This window comes from Triticum aestivum, chromosome 5B, assembly GCF_018294505.1.
Source record: "Triticum aestivum cultivar Chinese Spring chromosome 5B, IWGSC CS RefSeq v2.1, whole genome shotgun sequence".
Taxonomy (NCBI): Eukaryota; Viridiplantae; Streptophyta; class Magnoliopsida; order Poales; family Poaceae; genus Triticum; species Triticum aestivum.
In genome coordinates this window covers 69,377,443-69,403,701 of record NC_057807.1, presented here as the reverse complement: position 1 = coordinate 69,403,701, position 26,259 = coordinate 69,377,443, and the positions used below count along the sequence as shown (strand labels likewise).

At 50.8% G+C, this 26,259-nt stretch overlaps 1 protein-coding gene across 2 annotated transcripts; it reads right to left on the bottom strand.

Moving 5' to 3' along the window:
- Positions 1 to 12,979: 12,979 nt before the first annotated feature.
- LOC123115702 (uncharacterized) lies at positions 12,980 to 15,750 on the bottom strand. 2 transcript variants are annotated; one of them, XM_044536809.1, is made up of 2 exons: positions 14,368 to 15,750; positions 12,980 to 13,386 (listed from the first exon to the last, which is right to left on the bottom strand). In XM_044536809.1, exon 1 carries the CDS (start codon positions 15,713 to 15,715, stop codon positions 14,399 to 14,401), a length of 1,317 nt encoding a protein of 438 aa, XP_044392744.1. In that variant the 5' UTR covers positions 15,716 to 15,750; the 3' UTR covers positions 12,980 to 13,386; positions 14,368 to 14,398. The 2 variants fall into 2 exon arrangements, with proteins under 2 accessions (XP_044392744.1, XP_044392743.1); XM_044536808.1 differs by having other exon boundaries at positions 14,385 to 15,750.
- Between the last annotated feature and the right edge of the window lie 10,509 nt (positions 15,751 to 26,259).

The window sequence follows — 26,259 nt, the reverse complement described above, 5'->3', positions numbered from 1 at the left end:
CAACAACAGAGCGACAACAAACGCAAGGCCCAACAGCCGACTTCTAGCAGTCGTCAGGTTGCGACAGTCGAAGATCAACAGCCGGAGGGTCAGCCTCCGACCAAACGGCAGAAAGGCGGCAAATCCAATTGGTTGCCGGCCTTTTCCTATGAGCAGACTCTGGATGGCCCCTGCAAGTTTCACAGTGGCACGAAGCCGTCAAATCATACCACCCGAAAGTGCCACTGGCTCACCAGAATCGCCAAGGGAGACGGCCTCCTTCCCCCTCCGCCTGCTGGGCCGCCGCCTCCACCGCTGCCCCAGCAGCCGGCCGCTCGGCCAGTCGGCGCAGTGCAAGACGAGTACCCAGAAGAGCATGGAGCCTATGTGGTGTTCACCAGTGTGGCTGATGATCGGCGTAGCAGACGGCTGCAGCAGCACGAAGTAAATGCAGTGGCAACAGACACTCCAGAGTTTATGCATTGGTCCGAGAAGCCTATCCGTTGGAGCGGAGCGGATCACCCAGAGGTGATGCCGAATCCGGGCTCCTATGCCCTGGTCCTAGGTGCCACATTGGCCACTGATAGGCGAGCAGCCCTCTTCTTGAGGGTGCTGATAGACGGAGGCAGTAGCATCAACATCCTGTACAAAGATACTATGGAGAAGCTAGGAATCAAGCAAAGACAGCTGCAGAGTAGCCGGACTGTGTTCCATGGTATTGTACCCGGCCTTTCCTGCTCACCAATCGGCAAGATCCTGATAGACGTCCTCTTCGGAGACAAAGATCATTTCCGCCGAGAGCCAGTCTGGTTTGAAGTAGTGGACCTTGAAAGCCCGTACCACGCGCTGCTTGGCCGACCTGCATTGGCCAAGTTCATGGCGGTTCCTCACTACGCCTACCTCAAGATGAAGATGCCGAGTTCCAAGGGAATTCTGACCGTAGCCGGCGACTACAAGAAGTCGTCCGCCTGCGTGGCCGAGAGCAGCCGGCTGGCCGAGTCCCTGGTGATCGCAGCTGAGAAGCGGCTCCTTGATCGGGTCGTGGCGATGGCCGAAAAACAGCCAGAAATGTCGCCTGACCCCAAGGAGTCGGAAGCTGAAGGTTTGTTCAAGCCGGCCAAGGAGACCAAGAAGATACCCTTGGACCCGGAGCATCCAGAGAGGTACGCTGTCATGGGTACAAACCTTGACAGTAAATAGGAAGGCGAGCTCGTCGATTTCCTCTATGAGAATCGAGACATCTTTGCATGGTCCCCCAAAGACATGCCAGGTGTACCGACGGAATTCGCCGAGCACAAGCTGCATGTTAGGCCGGATGTGAAACCCGTCAGGCAGCCCTTGCGCCGCCTGTCAGAAGAGAAGAGAAGAGTTGTTGGAGAATAGATAGCCCGGCTTCTTGCAGCCGGCTTCATCATGGAAGTGTTTTTTCCAGAGTGGCTGGCAAACCCGGTTTGGTACTGAAGAAAAACAAGCAGTGGCGGATGTGCATCGATTACACAAGCCTCAACAAAGCCTGCCCAAAGGATCCGTTTGCCCTGCCAAGAATCGATCAGGTGATAGACTCCACAGCCGGATGCGAGCTGTTGAGTTTCTTAGATGCATATTCAGGATATCACCAGATCAAGCTGAACCCGGCAGACAGACTGAAGACCGCCTTCATCACACCGTTCGGAGCCTTCTGCTACCTGACTATGACGTTCGGCTTGAGGAATGGCGGCGCCACCTTTCAGCGTTGCATGCAGAAGTGCCTCCTCAAGCAACTCGGTAGGAATGCCCATGTCTACGTGGATGATGTGGTGGTGAAGACGGAGAAGCGTGGGACGCTGCTGGAAGACCTCAAGGAAGCCTTTGAGAACTTGCGCCGGTTCCAGATCAAGCTCAACCCTGAGAAGTGTGTTTTCGGAGTACCAGCCGGCCAACTCCTTGGCTTCCTGGTCTCTGAACGTGGCATATAGTGAAACCCCGTGAAGATCAAGGCCATTGAGAGAATGGAAGTACCCAGCCGACTGTTAGATGTGCAGAAGTTCACCGGCTGCTTGGCGTCCATCAGCCGATTCATCAGTCGGCTGGGCGAGAAGGCTCTCCCTTTGTATCAATTGATGAAGAAGACCACCTTTTTCGAGTGGAATCACAAGGCGGATGCAGCATTTCTCCAGCTGAAGAAGATGTTGACTACTCCCCCTGTGTTGGCGGCTCCGACTCCTAAAGAGCCCATGCTCCTGTACATCGCCGCCACCAGCCGAGTAGTCAGCACAGTCATTGTAGTCGAACGCAAAGAGGAAGGCAAGGCGCTCCCTGTCCAGAGACCGGTATATTACCTGAGCGAGGTACTGCCGACCTCCAAGCAGAACTATCCCCACTACCAAAAGATGTGCTACGGTGTGCATTTTGTCGCCAAGAAGCTGAAGCCTTACTTTCAAGAGCATCCAATCACTGTGGTTTGCACGGCCCCGCTGGCCGAGATCATTGGAAGCCGAGACGCCTCTGGCCGATTAGCCAAATGGGCCATAGATCTGGCTCCTTACACCATCTACTACCAGCCCCGCACCGCCATCAAGTCGCAAGCACTGGCCGGCTTCCTCGTCGACTGGGCCGAGACCCAGTACCTGCCGCCAGCGCCCGACTCCACCCATTGGCGGATGCATTTTGACGGCTCCAAGATGCGTACCGGCCTGGGAGCCGGCATCATCCTCACCTCCCCCAAAGGCGACAAGCTCAAGTATGTGTTGCAGATCCACTTCGCCGCCTCCAACAATGTCGCCGAATATGAGGCGCTCATTCACGGACTCCGGCTTGCCACAGAACTCGGCATTCGCCGGATTCTGTGCTATGGCGACTCCGATTTGGTGGTCCAGCAGTCATCTGGCGACTGGGACGCCAACAATGGCAAACATGGCGAGCTACTGTTTCCTGGTGCAGCAACTCAGCGGATACTTTGAGGGGTGCGACTTCCTTCACGTGCCAAGAAACGACAATGATCAAGCAGACACCTTGGCACGAATCGGCTCCACCCGCCAAGCAATACCGTCCGGCGTCGCTCTTCAGCGCCTCCTTAAGCCGTCCATCAAGCCTTCACCAGAATCAGACTCCATCTTTGTGTCGGCTCCTCCTGAAGAAGTCGGATCTGACTCAAGAGCCCCAGCAGACGGCCCCAAGAAAATTACAGTCGAAGCCAGCCCGGGGACTTCAGAACCCGGCCCGGGCACTGCGCCAGTTGGCTCGGAGACTGCGCCAGTCGGCCCGGGGACTTCGTCAATCCAGCAACCGGCCGCAGACTCCAGCCCGCCGCCTCCCGGCCCAGCCATCCTTGTCCAAGTCGCTGTGGTGGCGGTTGAAGAAATAGCCGCAGCCCATCCTCAAGTTTCTAGTGAACAGAGAGCTGCCAAATGATGAGATCTTGGCTCGGCAAGTGCAACGCCGAGCGGCAGCATACACCATAATCAATAGAGAGCTGGTCAGGCGCAGTGTTACTGGTGTCTACCAGCGCTGCGTAGAGCCAGAACAAGGCCAAGCAATTCTCGGAGACATTCATCAGGGCGAGTGCGGCCACCATGCAGCTTCAAGAGCACTCGTCTCCAAAGCCTTTCAGCATGGTTTCTTCTGGCCGACTGCCCTGGAAGAGGCTAAAGAGTTAGTCCAAAAATGCAAGGGGTGCCAGAAGTTCCGCTCCAAGCCACTTCAGCCGGCTTCCGCGCTGAAGACAATCCCCATCGCCTGGCCCTTTGTAGTTTGGGGCCTGGACATGGTGGGACCATTCAAGACGGCCCGAGGCGGCCTAACTCATCTGCTTGTCGCGGTGGACAAGTTCACCAAGTGGATAGAAGCAAAGCCCATCAAGAAGTTGAACGGTCCGACTGCAGTGACTTTCATCGCCGACATCACGGTGCAGTACGGCATACCGCACAGCATCATCACCGACAACGGCACAAATTTCGCCAAAGGCGCCTTGGCCTGTTTCTGCGCGACACAGGGCATCCGACTGGACTTAGCGTCCGTTGCCCATCCGCAGTCAAACGGCCAGGTGGAGCGAGCAAACGGCCTCATCCTGTCCGGCATCAAGCCTCGACTGGTCGAACCACTCGAGCGTTCGGCCGGCTGTTGGCTTGAGGAGCTGCCAGCCGTCCTCTGGAGTCTGCGTACGACTCCAAACAAGTCAACTGGCTTCACGCCTTTCTTCCTCGTCTACGGTGCCGAAGCTGTCATCCCGACGGACATAGAGTTCGACTCTCCACGAGTCACCATGTACACCGAAGAGGAAGCTGAAGAAGCACGTCAAGACGGTGTCGACCTGCTGGAAGAGGGTCAGCTGTTGGCACTCAGCCGGTTCGGCATCTACCAGCAGAGTCTGCGCCGATACTACAACCGAAAGGTCAGGCCGAGATCGTTCAAGAGGGCGACCTTGTGCTCCGGCTGATTCAGCGAACAGCCGGCCAGCACAAGTTGTCGGCGCCTTGGGAAGGCCCCTTCATCATCAACAAAGTGCTGGGCAACGGCTCCTACTACCTAATCGACGCTCAGAAGCCTCGAGCACGCAAGAGGGACGACTCCGGCAAGGAGTCAGAACGGCCATGGAATGCAAATCTCCTCCGAAGATTTTACAGTTAATGCAGTATGTACCACGCTATCCTTTGTGTTAAAGTACCGAGACTTTGGGCCCCCGAGACGAGCTCGGGGACTGCCCTTTTTGTTATCTGTATGATAAGAATTATGCCTCCGAGTATGCTACTCTTTTGTCATGCCGCTTGGCACCGGGTTCGACTAGTCGGCCCGGGGACTTGTCGTCTTGCGCTATGAAATGCTTCCTGCAGTCGGACAAGTAGTGTGCTGCACTTAAGCCGTCTCCTGTCGAAAGCCGCAGCTCGCAGAGTGACTGTTGGTAGGCAGAGAATAAGCAAGAACGAGCGCACACACGAAAAAATGGCTAAGGACTCAAAGCATATGCATAGCCCAAGCCGGCTCCCAGCCTCTCTCTGCGGAGCCGACTCTCGAATAGTCGGCTCACCGCCTTCTATCCCACTTGTTAAAAAACTCTAAAAAGGCGAAGTACTTGCCTTCCCTAAAGTAGCCAAGCATTTGACGTGCGGCAGTCCGCGGAGCGACTGTCCGTCTGGCAAAGCAGCGACTATGGAAAGGCGGCAAAGGAAAAAGCCAAAAAGAGCAATAAGCAAGGAAAGATAGAAGGCAGATAGATATTTACATAAGCAAAGGCCTCTGGCCGAGTTCAAAATACACCCCGCAGGTGGAATTGTGCAAATTAACAAGTTCTTCAAAGACTATGAAAACAGATGAAGTAAGGACAAGACGGCAGCCTAAGAAGCAGCAGACGGGTTCGACGGGTCGGCGGAGACGGCGGTGTCAGGCGCTGGAGCGGCCGGCTGGGCAGTCTCGGCTTGATTGTCTCCGGTGGCAGCCGGCTCGGTTGGACGCGGCTCGTTGCTGGAGGCACGATCGAGCTGAGGCTGGTCGTCCGCTCTGTCTTCTGGCGCCTCCGTCTCGTCTTCGTCCCCCGCCTCGTTTTCCTCCTCGGTGCTGGAGCCGATCACCTCCGCCGAGTCCTCGTCGTAGTCGGGGTTCATCCCGAACCACTCCGGAGGCACCTCCTCACCGTTCGCGGCCCACTCGGGAACGAAGACGCTGGTGTCGGTGTAGTCGGTGATCGCCGCCACGCGCTCGATGAGGGCGTCTTCCACAGCCGCCAGTTCTGCCTGGGCCTCTGCCCGGAACGCGGCCAGCCGGTCCAGGTCCAGCCCTGGATACCAAGCCTTGACGAATTCCAAGGCCCGGCGCGCTCCAGCCTGGGCCTAGGAACCCTTCCAAGCCTCAAGACGACCGGCCGCAACCTCCAGCCAGTCGGCAGTTCGACTAGCGGTGCGCAGAGCCGGCATGCCTGGCCATAGGGCAGAGATCGCCTGGGCCCCGGCACGTTGAAGCCGGCGCAGCAGCTGATGGGTCGGCCGCAGACGTGTCTCGATGCTCAGGAGCTGCTCGTCGACGGTTAGGGGGGCGTTGGCGGCGATCTCCTCGCCATTCGCCCTCCGCGCCTCGCGATCAGCCTCGATGGCTCGATTGACCGCTTGCGAGTGGCCAGGGAAGAAGTCTGCCCCAAAACAGAAAGAAGCAAAAAGAAAATCAGCAGTCGGCCTGACTTGCAGTCGGCAGCTTGCGGAAAGAAAGAAAGGAAACTCACCATCGACAATGTCCTCGATCTCGTGGAAGCCGGAAGTCAGCATCGCCTCCCTATTGGTCCAGGAGGAGCGCTCCATATCGAACTCGGCCAGGAGAGCGGTCTCTTTCTTCCCCGCCTCGTCCCGGGCCGCCTTCAGCAGCTCCTTCTGCTCCGCCAACTGTTCGGCCAGCAAGTCGCTCTCTTTGGCAAGCTTGCCACACTCCTCCTCCTTGGCACGAAGGGCCGTGCTGACTTCGCACAACTGTTCCTGAAGAGCGGCATTGGCCTCTGAAAAACAAAGAGAAAAGACGTTAAGTTGTCAGCAGAAAAGGTCGCCGGGAAGATCCGGCCCGACTGCTCAGCAGTCGGCCCGAATCTCGGGGACTACAGCCCGCAGGTGCGCCAGCGCGCCCCCGCAGAAAAGAAGAAGAACTTACTCCGACTCTCCGACAAGTCGGCAGTCCGTTTCTCCAGCCGCTCAACGTTACGGTTGAAGGCGGTGACGCGGAGGTTGTGATACTCATGCGATAAAAAAATCAGACAAATACAAAAATGAGGAACTCGCCAGATTGAGTTCCGGGCCGCCTGCGCAGCAGCCGGCCTGAAACTCGGGGACTACATCCAGTGGGTGCGCTGGCGCGCCCCCACAGAGAAGAATGAGAAAAGGCAAAGTCAAAAAAGAAAAATGTACTCGGATAAACGCTCGCGACGCCATATGCGCCCTGGTGCAGCCCTGGATGGCTTCTCCTTCAGCTCGTAGCTTCGCCTGCACATCCAGGAGTGCCTGGTTCAGCGGACCATCGCCGCCTCCTTGCACCCATCCAGTAGGCGCAGCACTTGATGCCTCAGCATCTGGAATGGCCGAGCTGGCGGCGCCGGCTTCCAAGGGGTGCGGCGCCGAGACCGCCTTCGCAAGGCGGCGTCATGCCGGTGAGGCGACTTGAAGAAGCAGCCTCGCCACCGCCTCGTCCTCAGCCGGTGGCACTGGAGGGCCCGCCGGCTGCTCGCCATGCGGCGGAGGCGGCGGTGGCGGCGAGGCCGTGCCCGACACAGAGGCCTCACCTCCGTCCCTCTCCATGATGGAGTGCTCGCCGCCGCCTTCTCCAGTCTGCCCCGTGAACTCCGGGGACGGCGGCGCGGAGTTCAGCGGGATGACAAGCAGCGTCGACTGGCGGCGCGCGGCCTCCTCGGCCCGCTGTTTGGCCGCGGCGGCGGCTTCGGCCTCCTCCAGCTTCTTCTAGGCGGAGGCCGCCGCCTTCTCGGCCTCCGCCTTCTCCAGACGGTCGGCCTCTTACTCGTCGCGCTTCTCCCGCGCGTTGCGCTCCGTCGCCTCCCGGAGATCGGCGGCGGGGTCAATCCGCCGGGTGTTGGCGGACGTCTCGGCCGACCCCATGACAGAGGGGACGGCGACCCTCTCAAGAGAAAGAGGGGCCCTGAAGCAGAAAACAGAATGAAAAAGACTCGGAACAGATCCGTCCAAAGAAACAAGAACAAACGATAGTCATCACTTACGCAGAGACCAGCGGCGGCTTCTTCACTTCCTTGCAGAAGCGGTTGGCCTTCGCGATCGCCTCCTCCCGCTTGGTCGCGGCGGCCGCCCCCTTGAACTTTTTCGGCCGACCGCCGAGCGAACTCGGCACGGCCTGGCGCTTCTTCGCGCCGACTTGATCGGCCAAGCCGGTGGAGGAACTCGCGCCTGGATGGCCGGATTTCGGTTGGTGGCGTGGGACGACCTCGCCGTCGCCCTCATCCTCTGGCCAGTCGGCGAAGGTCGCCGAGGGCCGGAGTCCGCCTTCCGCTCCTCCTCCCCCGCCTTCGGCGTCGGCTTCCATCCCTGCCGCCCCCAAGTCGGGGTCGTCGATGTCGCTCTCTGCACGGTCTGGAGCGAACTCGCGGGGCTGCCCGGTGGCGCCGGCTGCAGGCTGGATGAGGGGGTTCTGACTCAGAGAACCAAGAAGATCAGAAGTCGGATTCGACTATGAAGAAAAACAGAAACAAAAGATTCGACTTACCACAGGCGGGGGGTTGGCACGTGAGTACGGCTCCTTGCCGAACTGCCAGTCTTCCGCGAGCTCGCAGTTCACGATGTGGTTCACCATGCTCGCCACCTCCGCGTGGGGCATCTCCCAGGTGCTCATCCGGCTTGGGTCTCGGCGGTCGCTCATCTGACAGATCAGATGAGGTTGGCCTTGGAGCAGGAGGACTCGGCGCGCCACGAAGGCGGCCAGCAAGTCAGCCCCGACCAGGCCTTCCGACTGCGTCAGCGCTCGGAGTCGGGCGACGGCGGCGGTGCCGGCAGGAGACAGCGTCTTGGCCCGATTCGACCAGCTGGGAACCCTCCCAGCCGGTGCGCCGGCTTCATAATGCGGCAGGTTGACCCAGTCGCCTTCTGTGGCGACGTTCTTCACGTAGAAGTATGAACGTTGCCACATCTTCACCGACTTGATCAGCGCGATGGAGGGGAAGGGGTTGTCGGTGGTCGACCTACGCATGGCGATGAAGGCGCCGCACTGGGCCGGTATGCCAGCGACGTGCGTGCCAAGCTTCGACTGGAAGAACTCTCCCCACAGCTCGAGGGTGGGGAGAACACCGAGAAAACCCTCGCACAGGGTGGCGAAGGCGGCCAGCAGCACCACTATGTTCGGGGTGAGGTGGTGCGGCTGGAGTCCGTTGAACTCCAAGAACGAGCGGAGGAATCCGCTCGCCGGCAGGCCCATGCCGCGCATGAGGTGCGAGCGGAATATGACCCGTTCGCCCTCCTCCGGCGCCGGTGTTATCTCCCCCCCCCCCCCGGTGCGGCGCGAGCTCGCACCATGCGCGCACCGGGGAGCCGGCGCGTCCTGTGAAGGTGCTCGATGGCGTCGTCATCCACCCGGGAACCATCCCACGCGCCGGAGCGGACAACAAAGGCCGCGGCAGAGGAAGAGCTCATCGCTGCGGAGCGGTGCGGCGTGGTGCGGCGAAGGCAGGAAGAAGGAGGAAGCAGGGGAAGCAGGGGAAGCAGGGAAGAACGAGCGCGCGCTTCGCCGTCCCGCTTCCCCCGCCTATTTATAGTCTCAAAGGCTGAGAAGCCGATGGGGCAGCGTGGGGATTAACTGCGTGCGAGCCCTCACGCCCCCACGATTAAACCCACGAAGTTACTGCACGCAGTAACAACGTGGGGAGCCCAACCGCCCGCCCGGCCGCAGCGGATCCGTTCGCGTGCCGAGGCGCGGTAGTGGCGGGCCCCGCCTGATGGCATGTCCCGTCACGCGCGTGGGCAGGCAGACTGCCCCTGCCACGTGGCCCCGTGCGACGGGGCCGCGGCGGGCGGCCACGGGAAGCATATCAGGCACGCCGCCTGGTTCCCGCCACGACGTTCGAAACACCTCAAGGGGCAAGACGGCCCTCGGCAAATCCGACTCCAGCCAGTCGGCTTGAGCATGACGGCTCTCAGAGAATCCGACTCCAGCCAATCGGCTTGGAGGAAGGCGGCCATCAAAGCTTGCTTTCCTCCATCTAAAGAATGAAACTGCTGAGGCACACGACGTATCAACCTCGAAGCCTCACCAGCTTCGGGGACTACTGTCGGAGTAATGGGCCACGGGTAGGCTAACCCGAGTCCCAGAACCTTTCAAGACATCGGGGCAGACTGCGCCCCTCAAGTACCTGCGGCGACTCCCGTTCGAGCCGAGTCCCAGAGGCGACTCTCATCCAAGCCAAGTCCCAGGGGCGACTCCAAGACGAGCCGAGTCCCAGGGGCGACTCCCGTTCGAGCTGAGTCCCAGAGGCGACTCTCATCCAAGCCGAGTCCCAGAGGCGACTCCGAAGAAGCTGACTATGGGGAGTCGGCCCGCGGCTCCCAACCACCCGGTAATTAAAGGCGAGCAAGGCCACAGTGCACCATACTCGCGGAGATCTCCGCCCGGCGTGGCACTGTTACCATGCCAGCCCTGACATCAGCCCTTGGGGCGGGGCCTTGTACCCACGACCTCCTGTCTGTACGGCCCGGAGGTGGCGGGGCCCATCAGTCAGCGAAAGTATTGAAGACAGCAAGAGCACCGAAAGTCGGACCCGTTGGGAGTCGGCCCCCTGGAGTCGGCCGACCCCTCCCACGGGTCCCGCACGCCATTAACCAGACGCGACAGGGGAATGGCAACCGTGATCGCCCGTCAGGCGGCGACACTGTTGCCATGACCCCACGACCAGGCCCGCGTCATTAGAAGCACAGCTATAGTAATCCGCAGCCGGCAAGACCCGCCCGCGGCGGACACGGACTGACGCCCTCGTACCAGGCCAGTCAGCGGGACCCACCAGTCGGCGGGACCCAGGAGTCGGCGGAGAAGACGGCACCTGAGAGACAGACGGCTGGAACCCGCGCCCAGCCGGATTTACCATTGTAACCCTGGGGGGTAGGCCTATATAAACCCCCCAGGGCACCCATGCAAAGGGTTCGCACCTAGTAGCATTAGACAGAACACACCGGAGGGAGAGAGCTAGCCTTGTCTTCTCCTTCCTCCAGAAACAGCTCAAGGAGCACCCTTGTATTCACTTTGCCTTAGTGACCATGCGGAGACCCCGCAGAGTAGCAGTAGGGGTGTTATCTCCTCGGAGAGCCCTGAAGCTGGGTAAGATCCGCCGGCGTGCATGTCTCCGCCTCATCCCGTTTCTAGGCACCGGCGATGTTCTACTCGCCCCCACCATGATAAGTCATCCTTTGGCATATGTCGCACCCAACCCCCGACACGGGCTACCCCATCAGCTATCTTAGGGTGGGGGTGGGGGGGTAGCACGGCGGTAGTGGGGTGCAGCAGCACGACAGTGGTGCAAGTTCGCCGGGGGAAACCGGTCATCACTCGGGTTTAGAGGGATGGCTGGGGCGACGGCAAGACCGGTGGCGGGGGCGGTTCAGGGGAGGGCGAGGCAGCGAGGCGGTCGCAAGGGGCGGCAGCAGGTGGCTCGGCTGGTGGTACGCGAGCTGGTCAGAGGAGGGAGATGAGTCGGAAGTTGGAGAAGACGATCTTGCTGTTGATTTTACATTAGACAGTCCAAAATGGTCGACTGGCCAAAATCAGTTTTCAGTTGATTGACTGTTAGCCACGCCCTTAGTTGGTACATTTAGGGCATCTTCAACCGTTTGTTTGTTAGATTGTGGATAAAATATGGCATTTCATGAGCCAACACATTATCATGCAACTATTATAATAGGTTGTATCTAGTTTGACCAATACAAAGTGAGAAAATAAATAAAGTGCTCTCTCATTCTATAGGCCTTGTCTTGGGCGTTACTTTGTCTGAATGGGTTCTTCTGCTCATCCTTCTCCTAGTAGCATGATTGTGTGGTTCAGAATGCAAACATTCATGAAAATTGGTGATGGCGGCCACCTTTCACTATAAGTTTCTTCCTATACCTAAAATTTCCTCTTTGTAGGTGTTTATCTACGCGTGTTGCACCTTTGCTAGTGCCCGGGGACGACGGGAGGAGCACTGGTGGGCTGGAGACAAGGAGGAGGAGCGTCGTCATGGCCGGAGAAGATGGAAAAGATGAAAAAAATGAAGGAAAACTAGATCATCGGAATTTGGCGGCTGGAGGTCGGTGGGGCTGCAGGGTGTCGGCCGGTGCAGGTTGGTCGTCAGAGGAAAGGAACACGGCGGAGGCGGCGCTGACGTGCAAGCGACCGAGCAATAGAGAGAGGCGGTCCCGTGAGAGGAACTAATCTTTTTCTAAGAATCGATTTTGCTCTACCAAATTTGTGAACCGAGGGAGCACTCTCCTAAAATAATCGAGGAGCTAAACCCTTACGGGTTCAGATAGGTCTAGTTTAACTCAAAATAAGAATTTAAAGAGTTAACCAGTTTTGAGGGATCGATTAAAGATGCTCAGGTGGATCATACGCAAGCAGGGTTGGACTTGCCAGTGCTCCTAAAAGCAGAGAAGGCGATGACTAGAACTCCAGCACAGCACCATCAGGTTAATAATTTGCTTGCCTGGCAGTGCAATCCACTGCATGCTTCACTTCTACATTATCTGTGCTTAAACTTTTAATCAAATGTATTATATCTCTCCGTCTCCCCGAGATGATATTGGATCCACAGATTTTAAAACCTTCAGATTTGGTAGGTGGTACTCACACTTTGAGAGTAAGCTGGACAAATGCCGATCGCTACTGTAACGAACACTTGTATTTAAATCTTCAGATTTGATAGGTGGTACTTGCACTTTGAAAGTTCACCGCCGGAGAGATCGCGACCACAGCAGTCCACTACTGCAGCCGATCGTGGTGCAGGCATTGTAGGAGTATTACTCCTATTTTATCATCAGTCAACTAAGATATTATATCTACCCGCAAAAAAAAAGATATTATATCTACTCACCGCTGACCAAATTAGCGCACAAAAAAAGGTAGTAGCACTATTTTTACTTTAAAAATAAGACTTTCCTTTTGAGGCAAGATAAAGTTACTTTAATTAGAAAAAATATTCTTACCTGCTAAGCCAATCAGCCATTGATCATTACAATAAGCAATTGGGTCGTGATCATATATAGTCACTGCCGTAATTGCCACCATGTTGCAACCAATCATTCTAACTCCGCTACTGGCTCTATGTCAGGTCACATGTTATTCGACCGGTGGATATGGTCCAAGGACATAGATTTTGTGGTAGGATTGTGGAGATGTTGTTAGAGATGCTCTTAGTAGGCAAGTCCTAGATGGGTGGCCTCAGGTTTTCTTTCGTTTTAAATCGATTTGTTATGTATTGATAATATATTTGACCAAAACTAAGTATGTGCCTCGGTTGTGTTTGAATCTAACCAGAAAGAAAAAATGTCTTGCTATCCCGCAAAAAAAGAATAAAAAACATGACTTGCTCGACGTTGCCAGTTTTCCAGCAATTATAGTGTACACTAGATCAACGGCGGAACTATGTACAACACTGAGGGGGCCGTGGCCCCCCAGCCCAAGACATTTAGCCCACACAAGTTCACTAGCACTTTTTTTTGACTGGGACAAGTACATAAGAAAGTGCATGTATCTGCATACTGCAAGCAATATAACCCAGATAGTTGCATTACATGTAATACATAAATCAACTAAAGAAATTCAATCTCCAAGGTCTACATCCAGCTTCCAAGTTTCAACAAACATGGTTGAAACTTCTTTGTCCTAGCCAGTTCTTCGCAGGAACCTCAGATGGTTTACCCTCTTCAGTTTGTTTATTCGATAGCTACTTTTCAGCTCGCTTCAGTGCTTCGCTTCTACCTGCATCAAAGAGAATAGCTCATGTTTTGAATGAGAAAAAAATTCTCTACAGCAAGAATTATTATTTTTATCCAACAAGAACAAGTCTCATGTTTATCAGTAACTAGAACAAAAAATAGAAAGAAACATAAAAGCAAGAATAAATTATGCATGTTAGTTTTGGTCAAATATATTATTCTTGAAGTGAAAACCCAGAGGAACTTAGTTTCTGTCATAAACGCAACTCAACACCATGTCCAATAAGAACACATTTGGTTCCCTGCAGATGCCCCGACCAGGCTCTGCGGGTTTTGGGCGTTTGGTTGCCTGGGGGAAGGTCTAAACCTGTCCTGTGGCATGCAAAGTAGCCAGCGAGCCTGGCTCATAGGAAACGAGATTGAAATCCGTTTCTCCCGAGCCAGGCTCGTGAGATGCAGGGTATTAACATGCCAATGATGGTATCAGCAAATAATTATCATGTTTTAAGGCATATTAGTATATTTCAAAGTAGATTCAAAATTAATGACAAAAAATAAGTATTGTATGGACGACTCAAGCAAAATAAGCATAATCTTAATATTTGTCTTTTGTTTTCAATATAAGCTTTTTAGTATATTGATTTGACAGAATTCCACCACAGTTAAAGAAAACTGAGTTGTGGCCTTGTCTACTTCCATAACAGTTTTGCTAACATTTCACAGGAAGGTTCGCGCACAAACAACCAAAATTCAGCTTAACACAAACTTATTTTTATTGGATTGCCAGGATTTGTTTAACAACTGATATACAGCATCGACAATGCTGTACAGAACCAGTCATGTCAATAACCCTCCATTGAATCACACTGTCATCAAACCAAAGCTCCTGAATAAGATGCACTAACTTGCTAAGCTCTAGATCCTAGTGAAACCAGAATGGTGCCAACACAATGATTCACTAGTTTTCATGGCAAGCATGGCATTCATACATATAGTCGCACATAAAAACATAAAAGGAACTTACCAGCATAAAGAAGTTACCTTAATATTGCTCATCAGGTACCCCTGCAGATCTCACTAGTGCAGAAGCTGGACAAGTAATTGAACTTCTTGACATCAAGCTCAGCCAATCCTCGCAGTGTTGACTTCCTCACATCAATAGCAAACATCAGTGCCAACTTGTCCATGTGCTTGGGTGTGGTTTCAGAAAGCAAGTAAACGACGTCATCATCCATGCTTAGGATGGGGTATCCCACTTGAAGTTCTTGCATGGTCTTGCTGCTCAGCATAGTCATGGGATCAGAAAGGCATGGCTCCAAGCTGACATCTTTAACATCAAATACACAGTCATGGTTCCAGCGCTCCTGCAAACCAACCGGTATTGCCATGCTCCATGTTGTGGACTTCCAGCCATCACGGATGACCTGATGAGATTTCCTTGAGGAATTCTGCACCGCCACCCAGTCGGTATAGGAAACAGGGGTGGTGGCGGGGTTGAGCACTTCTATTGACCGGAATTCCAACTCAACATATTTGATCGAGTCTTTGTTTCGGCTGATAGTTACGTCCCGGAAATAGCCGGGGTCATCATTTCTGAGGAGGCGATCCCAGTTAGACCTTGCCGGCACCGGCAGTGGAACATCCCGGAGCAGTGGGCGTTTCTTGAGCACGTCGCAAAAGAAGATGCCACGCCAGAGGTCCACCCAGGCGACCGTGCCATGCTCGCCACCAATTGTGATGGTCTTCCCCGTCTCGTGGTATAGCCTGTCGACTGCTGCAGGTAAAGGGATGAGCTTGTCCCTCTTGAACTTATTCAGTGACAAGCGCTTGGAGACCCAAGCTTTAGAATTTGATGAGGATCTGTAGAGGTGGAGGCGGAACTCCCACCTAATGAGCGCGCCGCCATCGTACAGGGGGTTAGCGTAACCGAGAGCAGCGACGGCATAGCAAGCGCCGTCTTGGCGGCTAATGAGGGCAGTTGCGGAGTCGTCGAGGCATATGGGGTCTAGCCGCTGGGCGCGCGGGCTGTAGACGAAGTAGTCCCAGTCCGATGCTCCGGTGGCGCTGTTGGGGTGGATGGGAACGCAGAGGAGGACGAGATGTGCGTCGGTGGCGACAATCTTGGGCCCTGTTCTGCGGAAGTCGAGGCCAGGGCAGTGGACACAGAAGTGGGAGAGATGTGGCGGGCGGGCGGCGCGGAGGGTCACCTTGATAGGCAAGCCGGTGCTGGTGGTGCCCTCGGCGGTGGTGTTGTTGGGAAGGTCGGCGATGTAGCACCACCTGTCGAGGAGGACCAAGCCTGAGGCGGCGGCGGCGGCGGACTCGGGAAGAGAAGGTGGAACCCAGGAGGAAACGGAGGCAGCCATGTCCATGAAGAGATCCAACCAGAGGCGAGGGGATGGGATGGGATGGGATGGCAGGCGGCGCGATTTGGAAACGGAATTTGGGGCTACGGACGGACCTAGGGTTCACCTAGGGCTCATGTGCCGGCGTCCCGTGCTTGTCGCGCCTCGCCATCTCCTCAGGCCTGCTCCTCCTCTTTGCGATCCTCGACGCCTTTGCTTACTCGCGTCGACCATCCGGGCAAATATTTGAAATAATTAAAAAACAGTTTGACTAATTCACATCTAGATGTTTTTCAAAGATGTCACATCTAAACTCCCACAAATACATAATGCAGCAACAAAAAACAGAAAAAAACAAAAACAAAAACATAAAGCACAAATAAAGTGAACATCGGCTTAGATGTGACATAACTATGTCACATCTAGATATGTCCTAGACAGATCCTTAAAAAAACCTCAAAAAATTAAACAGCAAAATCTGATTATATTTTAAGTTATCAGTATCATTATATTCGTATTTAAAAACACTTTCTAATGATGTTAGTTTTATACCAACAACATTTATAAACACAGAAAACGAGGACATCTTATTCATTGGAATGGAGTATTGGTTGGACCATTTGACACCAGGGCAACAATGAAGGGAAAATATTTGGTGCATCGGAGCTTGTGGTGCTACCGGTGCACTGAACTCACGTTGCGCTTTTAAAATGTTCAAAAAATTCTGATTTCTTTTAGCACATTCACACAACATCAATGTTGGTTGCCATAAAATTTCAAGTCAAAACTCAGAACATAAGTCTAAAAACAAAAATGACAAGTCCAACAATCAATAGTACATAAAATAACTTGAGTTTTAGATTTGGCTCATTATCACACTGATGTTAAATTTATCATTTTTGTAACACCATACATTGATGTTGTGTTAGTGTGCTAGATTTTTTTTTCAGATTTTTAAAAATGTTTTATGGCATCCGGTGCACTGGTACCACCACAAGTACGTGTGCACCGGATAATTCCCCAACAATGAAAACGCAATGGGCTAGTAAACCAACCATGTAGGTCTGTCTATGCACCATTTTTATCTCCTTGGCTTGGAAAGACGTCCAAAGAAGAGGAGACCTCCTCTTCGGCGCCTTAGGCGGCCGTTCGCTTAGTGGGCGCTCATGCAGCAGCCTCGCGTGGGCCGGCCCAGCTACCACGCTCACACCTCCCTTCGTCGATCGCTTGCTCCTTCCCTTGGTGCACGTTTCTACCGTTCGTTTTTTTGTTGTTGTTCGTCTCTTCTTTCACAAAACTGGAAAACACATGGATCTGAAAAAATTACGAATTTAAAAAACAGTTCATCAAATTTTGAACACAAAATTAAAAAAAGTTCATTGGATTTGAAAAAAGTTCATCGAATTTGAAAAAATTCCATTGAATTTGACAACAAAAAGTTCGTCCATTTTGGAAAAAAACATTGATTTTGAAAAAAAAAATCATCAACTTTCAAGAAAAAAGTTCACGAATTTCTTTCGTAATTGTTTTTCATGAATTTGGAAAAAGAAAGAAAAAAGGAACAGAGAGAAAAAACGAAGAAAGAAGAAGAAGAAGAAAAGGCAAAACAACCCACTATATGAACACGTGTGGTCAGTTTTTTTTAGACAACCTCGCGAAGTTCTTTATTAATCTGTCACCACAGTTACAGGGACGAACGAGAGATTCTCGGGATGTCCTAACCAAACATGGCGGCCACCACCGAGATTAAGAGCATGCTTCGCTAAGTTGTGAGCTTCGACATTCGAGCTCCTAAACTCATGACTAAAGTTACATAAATGAAAAGACATAGAATGATCTATTATTTCATGAATAATTGCTCCGTAGCTTGCTGCATTTTCCTTCTTGACGTCCTCGACCACCCCCTTGCAGTTCGATGCTACATGAATCCTCCGAAGATAGAGGTCCTCCGAGAGAGCCAATGCTTCCCTTATCGCCAGCGCCTCGAGGGTGTGTGGGTCAGCGATATGTTTGAAAAAAAGAGTCGAAGCGCCCAAGAAGCCCCTTCTTGATCCCTGCATATAGCGCCAACAGCACCATAACCCCGTCGCGATACAGCGGCGTCGACATTTACCTCTGCGGCTCCTTCGAGTGGTTTTACCCAACGAGTAGACCTCGCTGGCGCCACACCCCTTGGTCTCTAGTACACGGGATTCATAATCCGGAGATCACTCAAGTAGTTGTTGATGAATCCATTGATGGAGTGCGGCGTCTGTTAAATATCTTCGTGAATAGACTTCCGTCGAGCTTTCCAGATTGCCCAAAGAGTAAAAATCAGTCGTTGAAACAAATCTGCAGGTAATATTGCATGTAGCTCAAACAGCCAGTCCTTGGCTATATCCTCCGTCCGCTCAACCATTTGTTCTAGGAGATCTTCCGGGGCAAGCGCCCAAACAGCAGCAGCCAAAGGGCATTTCAACAATGCATGCTTCCAAGTATCTCTTCCCCCACATAGCAGGCATGTGTCTTCTGTTGTCATATGTCGATGCTTTAGGACCACCCCGCATGGCATAGAATGTCTAGCAAGGCGCCAGACAAACATCCTCAGTTTGGATGGGACCTGGATATGCCATATCATGCTCCACTTGTTGCTGTCAGGCTACTCGAACGAGGACCCACCCTCTTCCTGTAGCCATGCTTCTCGGTTCATCTTTGTCCGCACGACCATCCGGTAAGCAGAATGCACACTAAAATTGCCTCGTGTCTCTTCATGCCAAGCCCAAAAGTCGGCAACTCTACGTGTGCATAGAGGTATCTTCAGAATCTTAGCAGAATCAAAAGGTGTAAAGATAGACCTTATGTAGTCCTCATTCCATGACGCCGTTGGTGCATGGACCAGCTGCGCCACCCTAGTAGGGGGAGGGGGGTTCTGAATTAGTGATGTAATGGGCCTCTTATAACTATCCCTAGGGATCCAGTTGTGCAGCCAAATATCTGTAGTCTCCCCATCCCCAATCCTTCGAACAATCCCCTGTGCTAGGATATCTCGGCCGTCAAGTATTGCTCTCCAAATCTGAGAAGGATGAGATCCAAGCTCCGCGTCCAACAAAGTGTTTTGTGGGAAATATATCACTTTCAGCATACGTGAACTAAGAGATGACCCCTCTGTCAAAATTCTCCACGATTGACGTGCTAGCAATGCCAAATTGAAGATCTCCAAGTCACGGAAACCCAACCCCCCGAAATGTTTAGGTCTGGTCATTACATCCCACGCCACCCAGCTTGGCTTTCTCCTTCCTTGCTTGCTACCCCACCAGAATTGCCTAATAATGGAGGTTATATTTTCGCACAGCCCCCTCGGCAATCTGAAGCACGACATAGAATAGACTGGTATAGCCTGGGCTACAAACTTGATCAAAATCTCTTTACCTGCCGATGACAGGAGCTTTTCCATCCATCCTTTTATCTTCTCCCAAACACGGTCCCTCAAATATCTGAATGTACCGCTTTTCGAGTGGCCGACATCAGTAGGCATGCCCAAGTAGCGATCACTCAAAGATTCATTTTGTACCTGCAAATTGTTCTTGACAATATCCTTTACAGGTCCTGGACATCCTTTGCTGAAAAAAAAATTGAGGACTTCTCATTGTTAATCCTTTGCCCCGATGCACTACAATAAGTAGCTAGCAGGTTTGACACCGCTAAAGATCCCTCCCCACTCGCCTTGAATAGTAGCAGACTGTCATCTGCAAACAAAAGGTGGTTAACGGTAGGAGCCGTTGGGGCCACCTGAATACCTGCCAATGATGACTGAGAACTGGTTTTGAGTAGGCATGAAAGGCCCTCTGCTGCTATCAAGAATAAATAGGGGAGATTGGGTCTCCCTGCCGAATACCTCTTGTAGGTTTGAAAGATTCGAGTTTCTCTCCATTGAATAAAACCGAGAAGGAAACTGGTGAGACCATACCCATAACAATATCAATCCACTGTGCTGCAAAACCCAGCTTGCTCATGATGGCCCTCAAATATGTCCACTCCATCCTGTCATAGGCTTTCATCATGTCCAACTTCAAAGCACAGAAACTGTTTGTTTTTATCTCGAGCGCTTCATAAAATGCAAACACTCATAGGCACAAATAATGTTGTCAGTTATAAACCTTCCAGGTACAAAGGCGGACTGCTCTTCTGATATAATGTCAGGCAGAATTACCTTTAACCTGTTAGCAACCACCTTCGAAGCAATCTTATAGAGAACATTGCAAAGACTTATAGGCCGAAATTGAGACAGTACTGTTGGGTTCGTTACCTTAGGAATCAACACTAGTACAGTATCATTGATGCACTCTGGGCTCTCCTCTCCACGGACTATTCTCAGAACAATGTTTATGACCTCTTCGCCACACACGTCCCAATGACGTTGATAGAAGGCAAAACAACCCACTATATGAACACGTGTGGTCAGTTGGTCTGGTGGTTATGGCGTCGTGCTCTTAACAAGAACATCGTGGGTTTGAATCCTGCCTTGCACACTCTTTTTGCAGTTTATAGAAACAGAACAAAAGGCAAAAGGAAGTGGGATGGGCCGGCCCGTTACCAAACCAAGCATACAGGAGGGTATGCGCTCTGTACCAAATGCCCTATATCTGGCGCCTTACGATTTGGCAAAGAAGCCCTATATCCGGCGCCTTAGGATTTGGCAAAGAAGAGGGTAACAAATGGAATCTCTGGTTGTTTTTTTTAGCATGAATCTCTGGTTGTTGAACGTGTATGTACGTACAGGTTAGGGTCATGTATTGTCACACCTCTTTTCTCAATGAATTGTGTTGCATGCAATCCAATCTTCCCTAACAACATGGTACCTATGCATGGGTGTATATAGACTTATTTAAGTGTGTAGATTCATTCATTTTGCTCTGTATGTAGTCCATATTTGGAGTCTGTAAAAAGACTTAGGAACGGAGGGAGTATTTGGTTGAAGATTCGCATGCATGCATGCTTATCTCCTATGCAAGCATGGCATTGATTGCTTTTTCATGGGCCCCGAATACAACTTTTTGCAGAGATGGCAATGCTCTACCCATCCAAGCTCTCATGCTGTTTATTTTAGCTTTCAAATTTGAATATACTATATCTTTTAGATTGAGAGTCAAAATTAAGTTTCGTTTGCATATTTACGTTTGTTGTGACGGGGACTTTCGAACAAGGTCACTTGAACATTTTAACAACTTTTAAATTTTACTAATTTCAAATATTAAAACTTAATAGTTATAATATTAAGTTTTTATCAAGTTTCATTTGTTTTTACGGTTTAGGGTTTAGAGCTTTAAGTTTTACTATTTAAAACCTGGTGATTTTATCCCTCATCGTGTCAAGTTTTTTTTTTGAAAGTTAGCAGGAGAGCTGCTAAGATTCCACATCAGAAGGGGTCATCGTGTCAAGTTTTAACAGATGAAATGTCATGAAAATTTTAAAACTTGTGAAATCGTATTCAAGAGTGGTCTTAGTTGAAAGCCCTCATCACATGAAAAACAAATATTCAAACAAAATGTAAATTGGACTTTCGGTTCAAAAGATACACTAGATTCAAATTGAAAGTTAAAAATGAAAGGCATGGGAGATCAGTTGTGTGGAGCATGTTACTTCTGTCAAAAACTGCATGTGGAGACCCACCCAAAAATACGGAGCGATAATCAATGGACTAATCCATGCATGAGACCTCCCATGCAAGAGAAAATGCATTCACGCTGGTGCAGATGAATGTTGTATGGCGGACGGATTGCATTTCAGTTAGGCACGTGATTCATCTACTAAACACAGGTTGTGTGGGCCCAAGTACTCCGTACTAAATTAATCATGACACACACAAGCTTTATTTCCTTAACGGACAAGAATATAACAGGATCACGATAATACAAATCTAGAACAGGGCAACAAAGGAAGGGAAGTACTCCTTCCATAAAAAAATATAAGAGCGTTTAGATCACTAACAGAGGGAGTACCACATAGCAAAATACTACCCCATGACCGTCCAGCTTCATCGGTGCCCACCCCTTGGCGCCGCAGCTGCCAGGGAAGACGCACACGGATGCACCCTCCCGGCGGTCCATGAGTTGCAAGTTGCCTTCTTCTCCTCTTCACCCATGAAATGCTCCTTCATCTTCTCTTCTTCTCGGGTCATCGACTTGTCTACCGTCGCCGTCGCCGAAGCCCTCTTGCTGTCGCTGATCCTCCTCATCAGTCTCTCTTGCTTCACGTGTACCTGTGCGTAGCTGAACCCCATGGAAGCCATGTTGAGTAGGACTGTAAGAGAGAAGATGGCTAGAAAGATGAAGGCTTGAGTTGATGTGATTGTGGGTGTTGGTGTGTGCATACGTGCGTGTATTTATAGGCACGAGTGGGAATTATTGGGGTGTGAACCGTGTGCTGGCTTCTTAATTCTATGGGCACATCTCCTTTGCCGGTTTAGATGGATCATATGCAAACTGGGGTGGACTTGCCATTGCCAATATACTAGTATTACTACTCCTAAAAGCAGAGAAGCCGATGACTAGAACTCCAGCACAGCACGATCAGGTTAATAATTTGCTTGCCTGGCAGTGCAATCCAATGCATGCTTCACTTCTGCATTGTCTGTCCTTAAAATCTGAATTGGACGTCTCCCTGACTCCTAGAGATAATATTGGTCCCACAAATTTTGAAAACTTCAGATTCGGTAGGTGGTACACGCACTCTGAAAGTAGTCTTGAGAAATATCGACCACTAATATAACGAACCGTTGTATTTAAAACTTCAGATTTGGCAGGTTGTCGCACTTTGGAAGTTCACCGCCGGTGAGTTCTCGACCACAACAGCGCACTACGACAGTGTACTAGTATTTTGTCATCGGTCAACTAGGAAGATATTATATCTAGTCGCCTCTGATTAAATTAGTCGCACACAAAAAAGACCTTGCTAGGCATTTGGTCGGCTGTTATTTGGCAACTGGGTTGCCAGTCGCTGGATGTGTCTCATGTAGCCGTCGGATCATCACAACACGAACTATGTCGCGGTCATCCATTGCAACATGGATCATGTTGCGATCACCACGAGCTTGCATGGTGTTGCAAACACGCGGGTGCAGCATGCACCATGTCGCGGTCATCCATTACAACATGGATCATGTTGCAGTCACCTTCAACTTGCATAACATTGTAAAACACGTGGACCTTTTCAAACATCATTCATGTGCGGCCAGAGCGACAACGTTGTTGCGGTGCCCTGACATCGCCCCCTCTTGTGTTGTAGCAAAGCTGGTAGCAGCCATGGTGGATGCGGCAGCATGTGGTGGTCCGCCGCACTTTCATTCACACCAAAATGACAGCTGATTTGCATCGCTAGCAGCCAGGCTGACAAAAACACATGGCGAGCTTGCCTGGACGACAGAGTATGCAGCGCAGAAGATGACTTTGTAGCATGGAAGTGCAATGATAGCTATACAATACCGCCTGGGACCAATCCGACTCTAGAGGGGGTAGCCGGAACGCCTCCCATATGTCGATGGGGTAGGATGAGACGGGGGATAAGGATAAAGCTAGGAGATCAGAGGCGGGGATCCTTGATCTGGAGAGAGAGAGAGAGAGAGAGAGAGAGAGAGAGAGAGAGAGAGAGAGAGAGAGAGAGAGAGAGAGAGAGAGAGAGAGAGAGAGAGGATGTGGTCGAGGGTCCAAGATGCTTCTCAAGATGGGATTAAGTGAGACAAGTGTGGGGCCTGATCGGGAACGTGGTGCCTGCACAACCCTGACTGATGTCATGCACATGATTAGTTGGTCGCAGTAGCTACATGTCAATCGCCTGAGTTTTGATTTTGGGTCAGTCGATTTTGCTAGAATGGAGAAACTGCCAGAGGGGAGGAAGAAGCTCACCGGAGGAGAGGAAGAAGCTCGTTGGCAGGCTAGCCCATCATCTATCTTTGGGTCGGGGTGGGGGAGGTAGCACGATGGTGATGCAAGTTCGCCAGATAAACCGGTCCTCACCCGGGGCTAAAGGGAAGGCCGGGGGCGATGACAAGACCAACAGTGGGGGGCGGTTCAGGGAGGGCGGTGCGGCGAGGTGATCGCAGGAGCTTCGCCGGCCGCCAGGGGAGGGGGCAGCAGGCAGCCCAGCTAGTGGTACACGAGGTGGTCAGAGCAGGAAGATGAGTCGGAGGTTGAAGACAACGATCTCATTGTTGATTTTGTATCCAACGTTCCAAATTGGCCGACTCACCCAAAACCAGTTTTCAGTCAATTTACTATTAGCCACGCCCTTATTTGGTATGTTTAGGGCATCTTCAACAGTTTGTTTGCTAGATTATTGATAACATATGGCACGCCATCAACCAACCCATTATCATGCAACTGCTCTAATAGATTGTATCTAGTTTGTCCAATAGAAGGTGAGAAAATAAATAAGGTGCTCTCTCATTTTATAGGCCTTGTTTTTGAGACAACATGTCCATCTAAGCTTGGTCTCAGAATAGGACTTCCGTTGTCTTGGGCGTACTTTGCCTGGTTCTTTTGCCCATCCTTCTCCTAGTGGCATGATTGCGTGGTTCAGAATGCACACATTCGTGAAAATTGGTGATGGCGGCCGGCGGCCACCTTTTACTATAAGTTTCGTCTTGTACCTAATTTTTTCTCTTTGTAGAGGTCATCCGTGCATGTTGCACCTTTGCTCGTGGCCACGGATGATGGGAGGAGCACCGCTGGGCTAGAGATAAGGAGGAGCGCCATCATGGCTAGAGAAGATGAAAAAGACGAAAAAATAAAGAAAAAAAGATCATCGGAATTTGGCGGCCAGAGGTCGGTGGGGCTGCGGGGTGTCGAATAGCGCAGGGTGGATGTTGGAGGCAAGGAACGCGGCGGAGGCGGGGCTGACGTGCAAGCGGTAGAGCAATAGAGAGAGGCGGCCACGCGAGAGGAACTAATCTTTTTCTAAGAATTGATTTTGCTCTCTCAAATTTGTGAACCGAGGGAGCACTCTTCTAAAATAACCGAGGAGCTAAACCGTTAAGGGTTCAGATAGGTCTAGCTTATTTAACTCCTCAAAATGAATTCTTTTAGAGTTAACCAGTTTCCAGGGGTGGTTTTGAGGGGTCTGACTAAAGATGCTTAGGTGGATCATACGCAAGCAGGGTTGGACTTGCCAGTGCTCCTAAAATCAGAGAAGGCGATGACTAGAACTCCAGCACAGCACCACATCAGGTTAATAATTTGCTTGCCTGGCAGTGCAATCCACTGCATGCTTCACTTCTACATTATCTGTGCTTAAACTTTTAATCAAATGTATTATATCTCTCCGTCTCCCCGAGATGATATTGGATCCACAGATTTTAAAACCTACACTTTGAGAGTAAGCTGGACAAATGCCGATCGCTACTGTAACGAGCTGTTGTATTTAAATCTTCAGATTTGATAGGTGGTACTTGCACTTTGAAAGTTCACCGCCGGAGAGATCACGACCACAGCAGTGCACTACTGCAGTCGATCGTGGTGCAGACATCGTAGGAGTATTGCTCCTATTTTATCTTCAGTCAACTAGTAGAAGATATTATATCTACTCACCGCTGACCAAATTAGCGCACAAAAAAAGGTGGCACTATTTTTACTTTAAAAGTAAGACTTTCCTTTTGAGGCAAGATAAAGTTACTTTAATTAGAAAAAAATTCTTAGCTGCCAAGCCAACCAGTCATTGATCACTATCATAAGCAATTGGGTCGTGATCATATATAGTCACTGCCGTAATTCCCTCCATGTTGCAACGAATCATTCTAACTCCCTCTTTGTCAGGTCACATGTTATTCGACCGGTGAGTATGGTCCAGGGACATAGATTTTGTGGTAGGATTGTTGAGATATTGTTGCTAGGCAAGTCCTAGATGGATGGCCTCGGGTTTTCTTGCTTTTTAAGTCGATTTGTTCAGTATTGATAATTGGTAATTTTTTAATATTAAATCATATATAGAAGTGTGCACACTATGTGCCGGCAAAGCATCCGCCACCAATAGATGCTTCAAGATTCGAACCTACATTTTTGAGCTCAAGTATTCTTACATATTTTTCTGTATCCAATATATTTTTAGACATTTTTATTAATTTTGGTGGGTCTCAAGATTTAATCAGATGTTCAATTTTCAAAATTTGAACTTTTTCAAATCTCATTCAATATTTATTGTTCATTTCCAGATACATTGCTAATTCAAATGTCAAATGCATTTCACTAACATTTCACCATTACTCTATCGGATTTCATAGGCAAGTGAGACAAAGTTCAGTATCCATTCTAGAACCATTTAAGGTACATTTCGAAGAAAGTAAAAAATTCAAACAAATTCCACAACAGTTTTCATACATTTTCTAATGCAATGGTATAATTGTTTCAGATACAATTCACAAATCATAACATATCATTCAGTGGCAATTCATATCTATTTTCAAAACATTTTAGAGCAAGTTAATAATTTATATATATTCTACAAAAAATCGTAAAATTTTGATTGCATTTCCAATAATACAATTCATGATTTTTTAGATACAGTTCACAAACCAATTATTCCATTCACAGTTGATAATTACA